The 15,757-nt window shown below is 36.3% G+C and overlaps 2 protein-coding genes across 2 annotated transcripts; one reads left to right on the top strand and one right to left on the bottom strand.

Annotated features, from left to right (window-relative positions):
* Window positions 1–1,526: 1,526 nt before the first annotated feature.
* LOC149499697 (uncharacterized) lies at window positions 1,527–7,638 on the top strand. The gene is made up of 2 exons (XM_089739057.1): window positions 1,527–2,657; window positions 7,278–7,638. The coding sequence occupies exons 1-2, from the start codon at window positions 2,331–2,333 to the stop codon at window positions 7,284–7,286; spliced, it is 336 nt and encodes a 111-aa protein (XP_089595183.1). The 5' UTR covers window positions 1,527–2,330; the 3' UTR covers window positions 7,287–7,638.
* A 3,144-nt stretch (window positions 7,639–10,782) lies between these two features.
* Window positions 10,783–15,401, bottom strand: LOC114243420 (juvenile hormone acid O-methyltransferase). Its single transcript, XM_028174908.2, has 6 exons — window positions 15,343–15,401; window positions 14,512–14,880; window positions 12,965–13,136; window positions 12,314–12,422; window positions 11,523–11,742; window positions 10,783–11,229 (listed from the first exon to the last, which is right to left on the bottom strand). Exons 1-5 carry the CDS (start codon window positions 15,378–15,380, stop codon window positions 11,582–11,584), a joined length of 849 nt encoding a protein of 282 aa, XP_028030709.2. The 5' UTR covers window positions 15,381–15,401; the 3' UTR covers window positions 10,783–11,229; window positions 11,523–11,581.
* Between the last annotated feature and the right edge of the window lie 356 nt (window positions 15,402–15,757).

Raw genomic sequence — 15,757 nt, 5'->3', positions numbered from 1 at the left:
GTATTCAGGTTTAACAATATTTGCTATGTGTATGTGCATTACTATAATTCTCATGTTGTATTTGTTATTTTAGCTGTTCTACACACACTCATCACTTTTAATTATTATTCTCATAATCCTCCTGGAATCGTGCTGGAAGAGATTTCTTAGAGAAATAAGCAGCGCCTTTGTATATAATTTTCCTATTACTCTGTACTATGTCATATTTTCTGTGTGTACAATTAAAAAAAATATATATTCTCTCGCCTTTTGTTTTTCTTAGAGCTACTTGTAAATATGCCACAAGTATTAGCAGATAAGTTAATCTTGTTTAATGTCATGGTGTGTCAGGAAGATAAACAAACATTCGAAAAACAAAATATTTTGATTACGTAAACTAGTTCGTTTTGAATTTGAGCAAGTTTTTTACTGTTTTTCTGATAATTCATTATTTTACTGATAAGCAGGTCGTGTAGGTGTTAAAAACACTTACGCGGACAAGATATAGATCATTCAAACTAAAATCAATTTTAAATAAAACCGAAACAATAGAAATAAGTGATTTTAATTAAACAAGTTATCACTGCATAGTATGAAACAAAGTCGCTTTCTCTGTCCCTATGTATGCTTAAATCTTTAAAAGTACGCAACGGATTTTGATGCGGTTTTTTTAATAGATAGAGTGATTGAAGAGGAAGGTTTATATGTATAATAACATCCATTAAATAGTGGAGAAATCAATAATAAATTACAGTTTCCGAAGCGAAGCTAGGGTGGGTCACTAGTTTACCATAAATTCGATTAGATAAGCACTCCAAATATGTAGCGTCGTTCAAAAGTTTTCTTATTCATGTAACGAAAATTTTTTTATTATAAAACTCCGACGTTACAACGTTATAAATCATCCGAGTACATTATTTACGAACGTAACCTTTCGCGGGCCGCAAATTGAATAATAAATAATAATAAAAAACCCTCAAACTCATGGTCCTATATTAAATTCTCTGTGATGTCGAGAAATTCGTAGCCGTAAACGGGAGCAGAATTTTATTGTAAATAATTGATTGAGGGAAATGAAAAAAAAAAAAAATTATTGCTTTTTTAGGCAGACGAGCATACGGCCCGCCCGATGGTGAGTAGTTACCGTTGCTCATGGACATCAGCAAAGCCAGGAGCAGAGCCAAACCACTGCCTACAAAATTTCCAGTGTAAAGTTTTTATCGGGGTCTAGAAGATACTGTACCTAGTATACTCGTGATCAGTGATTCGGCTGTCCTGTCCTTACCAACTTATCTATAAAAATACGTACGGCATATTCACGAGCGACTTCCACTATTAAGGAATAGCATCTTGTATCAAAAGTCATTCGTTTTGTCAGCCCGTATTGGTTCCACAAGTCTGCCTATTCTTATGACGACGTAGTCAAAGCTACATGAGCACCTTATTGTATCTACGAGATAGACCATTCACTGGTGGTAGGACCTCTTGCGAGCCCGCGCGGGTAGTGTTTGAATTCGGAACGTCAAAGGTGTCAACGAGCGACGTCCGCTATGACGCCTTACCCTTTTTCCATTTCCAGCCGTCATGGGCGACACATCTGTTTCTTATTTCTTATAATCATTAATTTTAAATTCTTTATTTTGTCACTTATAGATAAATAAATTCAAACTAATAATACAGTCCACTCTTATTCACAACGCAACATATGGTCCTTCTCCCGTGAAACAATCGGATCGACGACCTGCGGAAAATACAATTTGAAAACCGACGCTTAACCGCCATCTTAAAATCGTCGGAGCTTCATCGGCTGGACAAAATTTAGCTATTCAACAAAGATTGCTGAAGATATCGTCAACAAGCAAGTTCAACATTCAATACAATTTGGAAGCCTTGGACATCACAGGAACCAATTCTGATGATACATTCAAGCAGATTGCACCATCCACTGTGAGTCCGTTCCAATCATCTCATACATTCCCTTCATAATTTTTTTAATTCTAATATAAATCTTGAAAATTTTCATTCTATTGCAATTATTACTTCATATTAATGTGTTTTTATCAAAAAAGTGCATAATTTATTCGAACGTTTTGAATACGTTGCTATTTCGTCATACATTTATAACTACAGTCAATTTTTATATTCATCTCTAAAAAATTAATAAATAAAAACGATTTCAAAACTACAGCATTAATACAAACGTATTGCATATTTATAAAATTTACAAATAATACATCATTATATTTTATAACATTTGAAATTCTATTTCGATTCAATTTTTTTAAATTTGTCATCTGTCATCTTATAATTTTTATTTCTTGTCCTCATAATCTTATTGGCTTACATAAAAAATGGCAGACATGAAAAGTCTAATTAAAAAACGAGCTTCAATTAAAGCAAAACTAACACAATTTTCATCATATATCAACATTTCTAAATCGTGCCAAAAACTAAGTGAGAGTCAAGTGATAGAAATCGAATATCGACTTCAAAAATTCGAGTCATTATACGAGAAATATGATGCATTACAGAACGATTTGGAGTCTGTAGTGGATGATCCCAACGAGCAATATGCGGAGCGTGAGGAATTCGAGAAGCAATATTACGGCTTAGTAGCTTCTTCACGTCAGCTGATCAGTGCAGCGCGCAAGCCTCTACAGGGTGAAGCAGTCTCCGAGGTGGGCTCTTGTGGTGCACATACACACAAACACAACTCAATAAGATTGCCTAAAATAGACCTTCCAAAATTCAATGGTGCTTATCATGATTGGCTGGAATTTAGAGACACTTTTATTTCAATTATTCATATAAACAACAACATTGATAACATTAATAAGTTACACTACCTGCGTGCTTCTTTGAAGGGAAGTGCAGCACTTGTAATTAATAATTTAGATTTTACATCTACAAACTATGATATTGCCTGGAAGTTACTCTGTGACAGGTATGACAATAACCGTCTGCTGGTCAATAACCACGTTCAAATGCTTTTCAATGTAGAACCAATTAATAAGGAAGCAAGTAAAGCATTGCGTTACATCATTGATATTACGAATAAGAATCTTAGGGCTTTATCAACATTAGGTCAACCGGTTCAACACTGGGACACTCTCATTATTCATTTAATGACGAGTAAGTTAGACCAAGTCACAAACCGTCAGTGGGAAGAGTATAGAAACTCATTATGTGATTCACCTACATTCTCTACATTCATCACATTCCTTAATAATAGAGCTGACTTATTGGAAACGATTGAACAGACAAAGTTGGTAAAATTACAGAGCGATTTATCGAAAAACAGTAACATTAAAACAAAAAGTTTAATTGTTTCTGAAAACAAATTAAAACCAATTTCATGTCCTATGTGTAAGCAGTCACATTTCTTATTCTTTTGTCCAGAATTTAGAGAATTATCAGTTCAGACACGTTTGGAAAAAGTTCAACAGTTTGGATTATGTAGCAATTGTCTTAGAGTAGGTCACAATTCAAAAATTTGTAGGTTAGGTCCTTGTAAATATTGTACTGTTAAACATAATACCTTGTTGCATGTTCATAATGAACCTAATTCAAATAGTGCAACCATTGCTCTCTCAGCGGAACATTCAACTGAAAATAGTAAGTTATTGTCAAATTGTAACAATACAACTAGTCTTGCTTTCTCAGCTAAGCACACTACTGATAGTCGTCTAACATTACTTTCGACGGCCCTTGTTCAAGTGGAGGATTTCAAGGGAAATCAGTACACCGCACGAGTGTTGTTGGATAATGGAAGTACAGCAAACTTCATATGCAAAGACTTAGTCAAAAAGCTAAATTTATCCACTTATAAAATAAAATCAAAGGTAATGGGCATTAATGCAAAAATTTCAAACTGCGACGAAGCATGTGAAATTTCATTTACATCAAAAAATCAAGTATTTAGACCAACATACAATGTTTTGTACTACCTAAAATATCATTATGCATACCTCAAGTTTACATAAATACAAAGGCTATTCCTATACCTTCGGACATCCGTCTAGCCGACCCCAACTTCAATACTCCGTCTTCCATAGACATTCTTCTTGGAGCTGAAGTCTTTTGGGACGTCATAGGCGCGGATCGTATCTACATGGGTAGGAATTTGCCCATGTTATGTGATTCGAAATTAGGATGGTTAATTTCTGGGTCAATACCTCAGAACAGCCACCCACAACAAACATGTATGTTAATCAATAGTATACATGAAGATTTAACTCGATTCTGGGAGTTAGATTCTATTGCTACAAAACATACATTAACAGCAGATGAAAGAGCCTGTGAACAAATATTTATCAATACTACATCCCGTAACAAAAACGGACGTTTTGTAGTCAACATTCCTTTAAAGGAAATGCCTAGTGTACTAGGTGATTCTTATACATTAGCTAAACGTCGATTTTTTTCCTTAGAAAAACGTTTAAGCCGCAACGAAAACTTCAAACAACAATATGTAGAATTCATGAAAGATTACATTAAATTAGGACACATGTCAGAAAATACCAATTTCAAGCAATCTGAACTGTCGAGCTCCTCTTATTTTTTACCACATCATGGTGTAATACGAGAATCAAGCACTACTACGAAATTAAGAGTAGCTTTTGACGGTTCCGCTAAGACATCATCAGGTAAATCATTTAATGACATCCAAATAGTAGGGCCCATTCTTCAAAATGATTTACTGTCAATTTTGCTTAGATTTAGACAACACAAATATGTAGTTTGTGCAGATATAGAAAAGATGTATCGTCAAATACTCGTTAATGATTCACAATGTAATTATCAACAGATAATTTGGAGAGAACATCCTACACATGCTCTCAAAACATACACATTAAATACAGTTACTTATGGAATGTCTTCATCACCATATCTAGCTACTAGATGTCTCATGCAGTTAGCTCAGGAGCATCCTGATCCATCCATTCAGTATACTATAGCAAATGACTTTTACATGGATGATTACATATCAGGAAATGCTACTATTGATACAACAATTAGTCAATGTCAAAGTGTAATTTCTGCTTTTCAAGCTGCTCAATTCAACCTTAGGAAATGGAAATCAAATTCAACTGAAATTACACAAGCTTTATTAAGTAATCATAATCCATCTGACATTATTAACCTAAGTGAGAATGAGTTATCAAAAACGTTAGGTTTAAATTGGCATTGTACTGCTGATGTATTTTCTTTCAACATTAATTTATACCCCATTGTTAAGGTGACAAAACGTCATATTTTGTCAACTATTTCTCAGATCTTTGATCCTATTGGTCTCGTGGTACCATGTATTGTGAAAGCAAAGATCATAATGCAACAATTGTGGATCGCAAAATGTTCTTGGGATGACCCAGTCCCAACAGACATCCATAATCTCTGGATTGAATTTCAAACAACATTACCTCTTTTAAACAGTTTAGAGATTCCCCGATGGATAACTTGTGATTTACCAGTCAAATTACAATTGCATGTCTTCTCAGATGCATCAGAGAAAGCATATGGTACATGCATCTATGTTCGTACCATCACTTCTACGGGTGATGTGCATGTTCATCTTTTAACTGCTAAAAGCAAGATAGCCCCGATAAAGGCTACCACTATCCCACGGTTAGAACTATGCACAGCTCTGTTAGGATCTCGCTTACATAAAAAAGTATGTCAATCCCTTACATTAAGTTTTCAAAAATCTATCTTTTGGTGTGACTCAACTATTGTTTTGGGTTGGCTATCCTCGGCATCTTTACTAAAACCATTTGTTAGGCATCGTATTTCTGAAATACAAGATAATGCAGGTGGATCATGGAGATATGTTCCGTCTTCAGAAAATCCCGCAGATCTCGTCTCACGAGGATTGAGTGCAGACAGAATCAATAAGTTCTCACTATGGTGGTCAGGGCCTCAATTCTTGTTAAATTGTGAAGAGAATTGGCCAACATTTCCTCAAATATTTTCAAATTTACCAGATATAGTTTGTTCCAATCAAGTGGACATAACTGAAAACACACATTGTTTAGCAAAAATTACAGAAAAATGTTCCTCTTTCTGTAAATTACAACGTATAGTGGCATATGTTATTAAGTTTATAAATAAATGTCAAAAGAAACCTACTAAGCAGAGCTCTGAATTAGAGCAATCATTGAACAAATTATTAAAATTTAGTCAGCAAGAAACATTCTTTGAAGAATACAATTTACTAAGTACAGGCAAAACATTACCTGTAAAAAATACACTATTAAAACTATCACCATTTCTTGACTCAAACAAATTGATAAGAGTAGGAGGCAGGCTCAACAACTCATTTTATGACTATAATGTTAAACATCCTATCCTTTTATCAAGTTCACATAAAATAACTCATCTCATTTTCAACATGTTTCATAAAACATTAAAGCATGCAGGTCCTTTGCTTTTCTTAGCTAGCATTCGTCATCACTACTGGCCCATTGGCGGTAGAAATTTAGCAAAAAAAACATGTCATCAGTGCATAAAATGCTGTCGAATAAAGGCAAATACACTTCAACCTGTGATGGGTAATCTTCCAGAACAACGTTTACATCTTGAATTTCCATTCTTAGACACTGGAATTGACTATGCCGGGCCAATCATGATAGCTGACCGAAAAGGCAGGGGATGCAAACTTGTAAAATCATTTATATGTGTATGTGTGTGTCTCGCTACGAGAGCTGTTCATCTTGAACTTGTTTCAGACATGACAAAAGAAGCATTTCTAGCTGCTCTTAGCCGTTTTATTGCTCGGAGGGGAAAACCACGCAACATTTTCTCAGACAACGGCACAACCTTTGTAGGAGCCTTTAACGAGTTGGCTCGATTTCTGTCACAAGATTTAGAACTTAGGAATTTCGATTCAAGTATTAAATTTTCATTTATCCCTGCTTATACTCCGCATTTCGGAGGTATTTGGGAGTCTGCAGTAAAATCAACAAAATATCATTTAAAGCGCACATTAGGTCTAACAAATTTAACTTTTGAAGAAATGGCAACATGTTTAACACAAATAGAAGCAATTCTAAATTCAAGACCTTTAACTCCTCTATCGGATGACCCATCCGATCTCACTCCATTAACCCCAGCTCATTTCCTTATCGGACGATCAGTGATATTTGCGCCACATCCTCAAGTACCAGATAGTACCAATATCACTAGTCTGCAGAGGTTTCGCAGAATAGAATATCTCAAGCAACACTTTTTTTGGAAAAGGTTCTCTCAAGAATACATCTCGTGGTTGCAACAAAAATCTAAATGGTGTAAAACATCTGCAGAGCCTTTGAAAGTGGGTGATCTAGTCATCGTAAAGGAACCATCATCATCTCCGCTACTGTGGCCACCTGGACGCATACTTCAGCTGTACAGTGGTAGCGACGATATTGGAAGAGTTGCAGACATCTACACACGACGAGGCGTCATTCGCCGCGCTTTCAACACTATCTGCCCACTTCCCATCAATTATTGAAGACACTTCAACCGGGGAGTATGTTTGAATTCGGAACGTCAAAGGTGTCAACGAGCGACGTCCGCTATGACGCCTTACCCTTTTTCCATTTCCAGCCGTCATGGGCGACACATCTGTTTCTTATTTCTTATAATCATTAATTTTAAATTCTTTATTTTGTCACTTATAGATAAATAAATTCAAACTAATAATACAGTCCACTCTTATTCACAACGCAACAGGTAGGTACCACAACCCTGCCTATTTCTGCCGTGATCAGTAATGCGTTTTGGTTTGAAGGGTGGGGCAGCCGTTGTAACTACTTGAGACCATCGAACTTATATCTCAAGGTGCATGGCGCCTTTACGTTCTATATGTCTCTGGGCTCCAGTAACCACTTAACACCATGTGGGCTGTGAGCTCGTCCATCCATCTAAACAATAAAAAATGACGAGTCTAGCATACACCACACCTGGTGGTAAGTGGTTACCGTCGCTCATGGACGTGAGCAATGCCAGAGGCAGAGCCAAACCCGTGCCTACCGGAAAGGTGCATAAGTAGTAGATTGTCTTAACTATATAAACACTAAAACTTTTCACAGGAAATTGCTGCATAATAACTATCGAAATTGATTTTGTAATAACTGACGAAGAACGTAATTACACGTCTTTAGCTGAGTTCTTCGGTAATCAATTTTCAATTGCTATGAATTCGTCGTTTATCTAAACGTCCGCGAATGATTGTTCCATACCAGAATTCTTTTTCATAGTTGACATGTCCCACATGTTCCGTTTGTCCGGGATAAAGAATTGCCGGTGTCAATCTCTGGTTTTTGAATTCCCACTCGAATTTTAGATGTTTGGCGTGTAAAATCATGAACCGACGTACATAGATACTGTCGTATTTATTATCAAGGTTTATTTGTACATGTATTGAAGTTTCTTAATCCAAAATTATTGTTTTTTCGTAAACGCCAAAAAATTAATTGAAGAATTGTATTATTTTAATTTTGATTTTAATACTTTAGGTCTTTTGAGGTCTTTTTGGGTTATTTGAAGCCGTCATGGCCTAAAGGATAAGACGTCCCGTGCATTCGTATCTAGCGATGCAACGGTGTTCGAATCCCGCAGACGGGTACCAATTTTTCTAATGAAATACGTACTTAACAATTGTTCACGATTGACTTCCACGGTAAAGGAATAAAATCGTGTAATAAAAATCAAACCCGCAAAATTATAATTTGCGTAATTACTGGTGACTTGTGAGTCTGCACGGGTAGGTACCACCACCTCGCCTATTTCTGCCGTGGAGAGCAGTAATGCGTTTCGGTTTGAAGGGTGGGGCAGCCGTTGTAACTATACTGAGACTTTAGAACTTACATCTCAAGGTGTGTGGCGCATTTACGTTGTAGATGTCTATGGGTTCCAGTAACCACATAACACCAGGTGGGCTGTGAGCTCGTCCACACATCTAGGCAATAAAAGAATAATAAAAAAAATCTTAAAACGCATACCTTAAAGTCTTAAAGCTTAAGGTATACGCTTTATTTAAAAAATCCAGAAAGTGTACTGTGTTTTTTTCTAAGTAAATAATTATAATAAATTTAAATTTTAGTTAATTAGTTTACTTAGAATTTAAATTTTATTAACTTATGGAATACAAAATATTTATAAGTAGTTCAAAGTATAAAACTCATTTTCTTAAAGTTTTAGTTAAGCCACTTCAATTCTTAAGGTGCAAAAAATATTATGTTAATAATAAATAAATAAATATTTACTAACAATCACGCAACGTTAACTGGTCCCGTGGTAAGTTCGTAAATAACTTGTGTTACAGGTACCACGTAACGGAAATAAATATAAGATTTTTATTATACACATACATATATTTAATATACATCCTATATATATATAACCCTAGAAAAGACATTTTTATATTTATCATACACAAATATCCTCCCTTGGCGGGATTCGAACCCGCGACCCTCTTGTGTAGTGACCATGTCACTTACCACAACACCAGACGGTCGTTGATTAATTCAGGTCATAAAATTTGTTTGTGCCACAAAAATAACTAATTATTTGAGCATACAATCTCTCACATTTATCAAATTAAAAAATTGTGAGTTACATAAATTCGGGTTTCAGTACCAATTTTAATTTATTGTAAATTTGATTTGATTGATGTTTTATAATGATCGTAAATTGATGTCACCACAAAACTAATATAGTAACACTTATTTGTAGCTATGTCTGTTTGTTTCGTTTTCATGCTAAAACCGCTAAACCGACATTGATAAGATTCGTTATATAAATTAACTGTGTCATAGAAAGACTATCTATTCCCCTGCCTAGACGTTTTTCACGCGATATATGGTTTCTTCTTCTTCTGAGTCGGTCTGTTCATTGATGAAGGTCTTGTCTAATTTAAGTTTTTGACTACTCGATGCACAATGCTTCCCCACGTCTTCCTGTCCTCGGCGGTCTTTATAGCCTCGGTTATTGGCAGGCCGGTGAGCGTCTTTACCAGATCAGGTCAGCGGGTAGGTGAGCGTCCGCGTGATCTTCTTCCGTCAACCTAACCAACTACCATCAGCTTCTTTAAGTTATTGGGGCTTCTACGAGCGATTTGGCTGAAGTACATGAGAATACGTTGGAAGCAGATAGCGGACAGCCTTGTGGCAATACCGAGCTCCTTCAGAATAAGTAGGTCCGACGCGCTTTCCATGGTATTCGCAATATCCGCCTCCAACACTACATTTCAAAAGTGTCGATCTTTGCCCTCTCACTTCGTCTTATCGTCCAAGATTCGGCACCATAAAGAAAAGTTGAGAAAACCAATGTACGTACCAGCCTCACTTTGGTTTTGCGGGATATATTACGGTCTGGTGAGTTTAGTCATTGCTCCTTTAGACATTTTGATTCTTATACTCGCCACAAAGAAGAGAGCCAAGATAAACGAACTGGTCAATGGGATGGGTATGATTTATGTGGGAAGAAATATTTGAGTTGTAAAGACGAAAAAAAAACAACATAATTCTTTAATAGACTTCATTATTTTAACGACTAACAATTGCCTTGAAAAAGAGGAGATTCTGTGTTTGTTCCGGCAAGCTTCGAGAGAGAGACTATTTAGTACCAATTACAGCGAAATATACAAAAGGTAGCACAAAATAAAAACATTCTATACTCTTAAGTTCGACCTATAAGGCTTTTGAGACTAATAAGAAATGAGATGATTTTTTCTACATTAGCTTTCAGAATCCATTCGGTTGTCAGTAAGGTCGGTTTACTGACGATAGTTGAACGTGACAACGTCATAAGAAAATACTGATGGAATGGTTTCATTTTTCAAAAGAAAATTTTAATTTTATTTGTTTGATAGTTATTTTGTATATACAATTGACACCACATTCACTTTTCACTGAACTTGACGAATAAATACTCGACGAAAACATGTAAATGTATTATTGTATAGCAACTGTCCACGCGGATGCATCGCTCACTCAAGTAGGAGAGAGACAGATGTCGAACGCTGCCGAACGCGGAGGCCGATTGTGCCTCTTTGTCGCTCGTAGCGCGCTCTCGCTTGCACTTCAAGCCTTAAATGGAACGCCTCAATGAGTCATGTTTTTTCGTGCGTGCAGCCGGCTCCATCGAATTATAAGACGTTGTCACGTCAAAAACCTTTGAAAGTTATATACACGCCCCTTCCTGGGGCTACAATAGCAGTCATTAGTTAGAATAGGCACGTAGGCCAAACACTAGGATAGACACCATTTATTTATTTATTTATTACACTTCATGTAAAATTTACATTGGCGGATTTAATGCCTAAGGCATTCTCTACCAGTCAACCAAAGGTAGTGCAGAGTAAATAGTGGTAGGTGCAATGAAATTTATATTAGGTAACGAATACATACAAAAAAAGTATTACTACATATATACAAAATCACATATACATATACATACATACATACATACATATATACACACATACATACATATAATAGTTTATACAGTATTAAAAGGAATATATTAATAAATTTCCTTAACAAATAACTTCATCAAGTTCAAGATAAGAACTAGACGATCTAGGATAATAATGTGTGTGTGTAAATAAACAAATTCCCGATCATTTCCTACAGTGTATAACAATTAAATTGTAGTGAAATGTGGCGGTCTTTGTGCGTCTATCAATGATTCTCATATCTTCCGCAACTTCCATGATATCGTCAAAGAATTGCTCGTAGAGTTCTTCGTCCACATTGAAGGGGTTTACAGCTTCCAATATATCTGTAAATGTTAAAATGTTAATTGTGTCAGATTGTATTATTCGAATGTAATAATAAAGTGGTTTGTGAATAATAAATATCGAACAAGGATAATTTTCAATATGCGCATAATTAGGTACTGATAGCAGGGTGTGAAAGCCCATAACCGAGGTGATGGAACAATCATTATACAATACAGTAGATAATTTCATACAAGATAGGCCATAAGTTTGTCCACAGACCTAGTGGAATAGAAACAGTTTTTTTTTTTGTTTTAAACATAGACAAGAGAATGAATGGCTTGAAGAACAGCTTGGTGACATGTAGTTATCGGAGCTCATAGACATGTGGCGGCACATCACTAGTACCATAGACATAACAACGTGAATGCCGCAATCCGCCTTGAGACATGAGTTCGAAGCCTCAATTCAAGCCTAGATTCTGCGAAACACTGGTCTTGGTAGGGCTAGTGCTAGCAACGTCACCAGGTTAGAGCTCCGTGAGCTCATCTAGTCGCTCGGTGAATCTAGCATGACTCCTTTAGGTCACCAGAAAAGGTATGGATTTACTAACAAAAACCAAACTAGGCTTACTTCTCAGCTGTTGTATGTCCTTGAATTCATATTTCTTTTGTCTGCAACGCACGTCCACATACTGGAAGCCAACTTTCTCCAATAACGACTGTATTATCACGTCTGGATCCTAAAAATGGTTCAATTTTCAATCACTTAATTTTTTGTAATAGAAAAGATTATTTCTCTTAAGGTATCTTAGAAATCTACAGGCCTTTTCGAAGTTCTGTCAGGAGAGGACGTTTGGATTTTAGACATGTTTAGTTTTGTGCCCCACTGTGCCACTGCTAGGTGTGTCTGGCTAGCGACTTTCTATTAAGTCAAAAACATCAGCTATTACTTCTAAACGTTTGCCACCACGATATGTTTATTTGCGGTATGCCACGCGATCATCAAAGTCACCAGATTGGAAACCATTATATTGAAAAAAAGTGGTTTTTTTTAATCATCTTAACGTAATCAATTTGACTCTCTGAATATTCCAGATAACATATTCCGCAGCCGCGTACTTAACACGACCTCGCGCACTACGTACATAATTATGGTTGTTATTATTACAAGCAAAACGTATTAATTTGCGTAATTACGTAATGTTTTTTTTTTTAAATGCTAATTGTGTTTTGGTTTGCTATAAAGTATATTCTCTTTCTTTCAATATTTTTTATAACTTACGGAAACATCATGATAAGGCGAGATGAATTGATTGATGTCTTTAAGCAAATATCCCCATGTGTCGGTATCCTTCAGTGCATTGAAGAGGCTGTATACAGGTATCCGAGCCAGGAGAGTCAACAAGCATTCACCGTCCTTTGCCATCAAGTCGTAGATGTTTTGAAATGCTTTCCTGCGAATTTCGATGATATGAATTTCTAGAAAAAATGTGACGCAAAAATTACGCTTTATCGCGAGGTCATGATCCAAGTTACAAGGTTTGTGTTATATGCTATATACACCCGTATCTTTAGTCGTTTACACGAGCTTAACTCGACTCGACTCAACCTCCAACACGCGTTTTGGTATGATTAGTCGTAAAAATAAACTCCACTCAAACGTCCTTGGAAAAATTTCCTAACCGGAGTGAAGTGACCGAACTGTCAAGTTAAGGTACGTCGCGACGTACCTTGAACGTTCCTCAAGGCTGGTTTTCTATCGATGTCCAAATAGTATGTGGACCGCAAATGGAAATATATGATATTGTTGTGCAATGGCCTGGATCTGTGCATGATTCGCGCATATTTTGATAATTTAAGTTTGATAATATTTATTAATAAAGTAAATAGTTCGAGGTTAGACATTTGAAACTCTTTATTTTATTTACCTACATAAGAGTCCTATTTTGCTTACTACCTGATAAATAAAGTCAATGCGATTATAAGTTTTATTTAAATAATAATAAACTGGTGGTTGTGGAAAAGCACTTCAACAACACGATGCAACCAAAATCACACAAAAGCGGCGAATAAAAATACAAAGCCGGATCCGAAATCTAAAATAATAATAGGTTAGAAAATAAATAGTACACTTTCAGATTTACCGCACGCACACATATTTACGAATAACTCAGCAACCAAAACATCAAACAAGTTCATCTAGTGTCAAACAGACAGCGGCAGCTTGACTTTGACATTAAACAATGACCATAGACTACAGAACTCTATGGGTTTGATGCTAGCTTGATCAAATTTTCATCATTATTACCTCACTCGAGGACAGTTGAGGAATATTGTAATGGTCGACTAAAAATACCAAATTCGAGTAAGTTTGGAGGGAATTCTCGAGCATCATCGGATGAGTTAAGAGTGGAGGACTATTTTACGAAACGTCTAAAGATACGGGCATTAGTCTATAATTGATAAGGAATTCTCAAGTATGAATTTTGACATATTAGCGCACAAAAAAATTATATGTGTGCGCTAGGTGATGGCTGCCTTAATATATGAAGAGTGTCATACTAGAATCAATAATATGACATATAGGTTATCGAATTACTATGATTCCAACTTGCGTCTTAAAGCGCTATTTTTGTAACATATAATCTTGGTCAGGAAGGCATCGTTTCGACGGCCCATGGACTCAACCCACTGAGTTTCTCGACGGATCTCGTCAGCGGGTCGCGATTCCGATCCGTTGGTAGATTCAGCGAAACACTGCTCTTGCTAGGACCAGTGTTACCAATCCTCTCAGGTTGAGCCCGTGAGCTCACCTACCTACTCACTTACTCTTGATTCTTGATCCACTGCAGCGTATAGAACGAGAAAACGTTATCAAACTTCCCATTCATCTCTTTCGGCAGATGCCCCTCTATGTCCATCACGCGAAAAATCATTTTGTCAGTTCCGTAGTATTCTCTAGCGTATTTCACGGCCCGTTCATTTATGTCACACGCTTCGAACACTTCGTAATCGTTGTTACAAAACGCGCTAATAATATTAGTGACGCCACCGTCGGCACAGCCGATATCAAAGATCCTCTTTTTGCCTTCCTTCCATTTGAATTTGGGTAGGAATTCTGTCAACACGTCAACAGCGTCGCGTCTAGGATAACAATTACTTTTCTGGTACAAGACGGCGTCATCGTTCATTCCGAAACTGTAACAGACCAATTTGTAAATATGTGGCGAATGCAATTTGTATAGGTGCTATGACTGATCAAAGGAAATATTTACAAAAGTCTCACATAGAAGCATTTTACAAATGGAGATCCGAAAACCGGCCACGGTGTTTTTTAGGGCTATGTCAAGCACTGGACAACTATATGCTGATACACCATATGAATAATTGGTCACGCACACTACACAGAATCGATACGCGTTTTTTAACGCATTCAGCACTTGAAGGTAGCAAGTAATTTAAATCCGCAGAGGAAAAACATTGTGTGAATTTAAAAAATTGGACAATTTATACAAATATTTCCAGGCAACCGTGCAAATTTCCATGGAGTCCGGGTAAATTGTGATGAGAATGAGCTTGTCTTAATCAGTGATATTGATAGAACTTACTTAAATGAAAACATGCTAGATTCGTAGCGTGATTTAAAAACAATGTGTTTACCTCTTTGCCTTGTAGTTCTGACTGTTTTGTTCGCTCATCGTGTTAAAAATGATAACATTTTAATTTTGGACGCAAATTTATACTAGGAAGAAATAATTTTATAAGCAGTGTTTTTAGGGTTCCTTTATCAATCGATTAAGCAAGTTTTTTATTTATATTTTTTATTCTCATTTCTGTCCGTCTATCCAGAGTCACATTTAAATCTTGCCTATTTCTGCCGTGAAGTAGTCGTTGTACGCCCTACCAAGACCTTACTGTTCCATCAAACACCCCTGTATATACAATACCTTAAAGTCCTAAATAAAACTTTATGACATTTATGCTTATTATGCTTATGCACTGATGCGTTTCGGTTTGAAGGGTGGGGTAGCCGTTGTAACTATATTGAGACCTAAGAACTTATATCTCAAGGTGG

The sequence above is a fragment of the Bombyx mandarina genome, chromosome 28 (assembly GCF_030267445.1).
Source record: "Bombyx mandarina strain Sakado chromosome 28, ASM3026744v2".
NCBI lineage: Eukaryota > Metazoa > Arthropoda > Insecta > Lepidoptera > Bombycidae > Bombyx > Bombyx mandarina.
Note: the sequence above shows the minus strand (reverse complement) of the source record. Positions and strands in the feature narration are given on the sequence as shown.

Bases quoted from the DNA above. Each gene is read 5' to 3' on its own strand.
- LOC149499697 (XM_089739057.1), top strand. From the start codon at position 2,331: ATGGCAGACATGAAAAGTCTAATTAAAAAACGAGCTTCAATTAAAGCA.
- LOC114243420 (XM_028174908.2), bottom strand. From the start codon at position 15,380: ATGAGCGAACAAAACAGTCAGAACTACAAGGCAAAGAG. The intron at 13,137-14,511 runs GTAAGTGAGTAG...CGAAATTCGCAG, and splicing joins CAGTGGATCAAGAATCAAGA to GAAAGCATTTCAAAACATCT. The intron at 12,423-12,964 runs GTAAGTTATAAA...AACCATTTTTAG, and splicing joins CGCCTTATCATGATGTTTCC to GATCCAGACGTGATAATACA.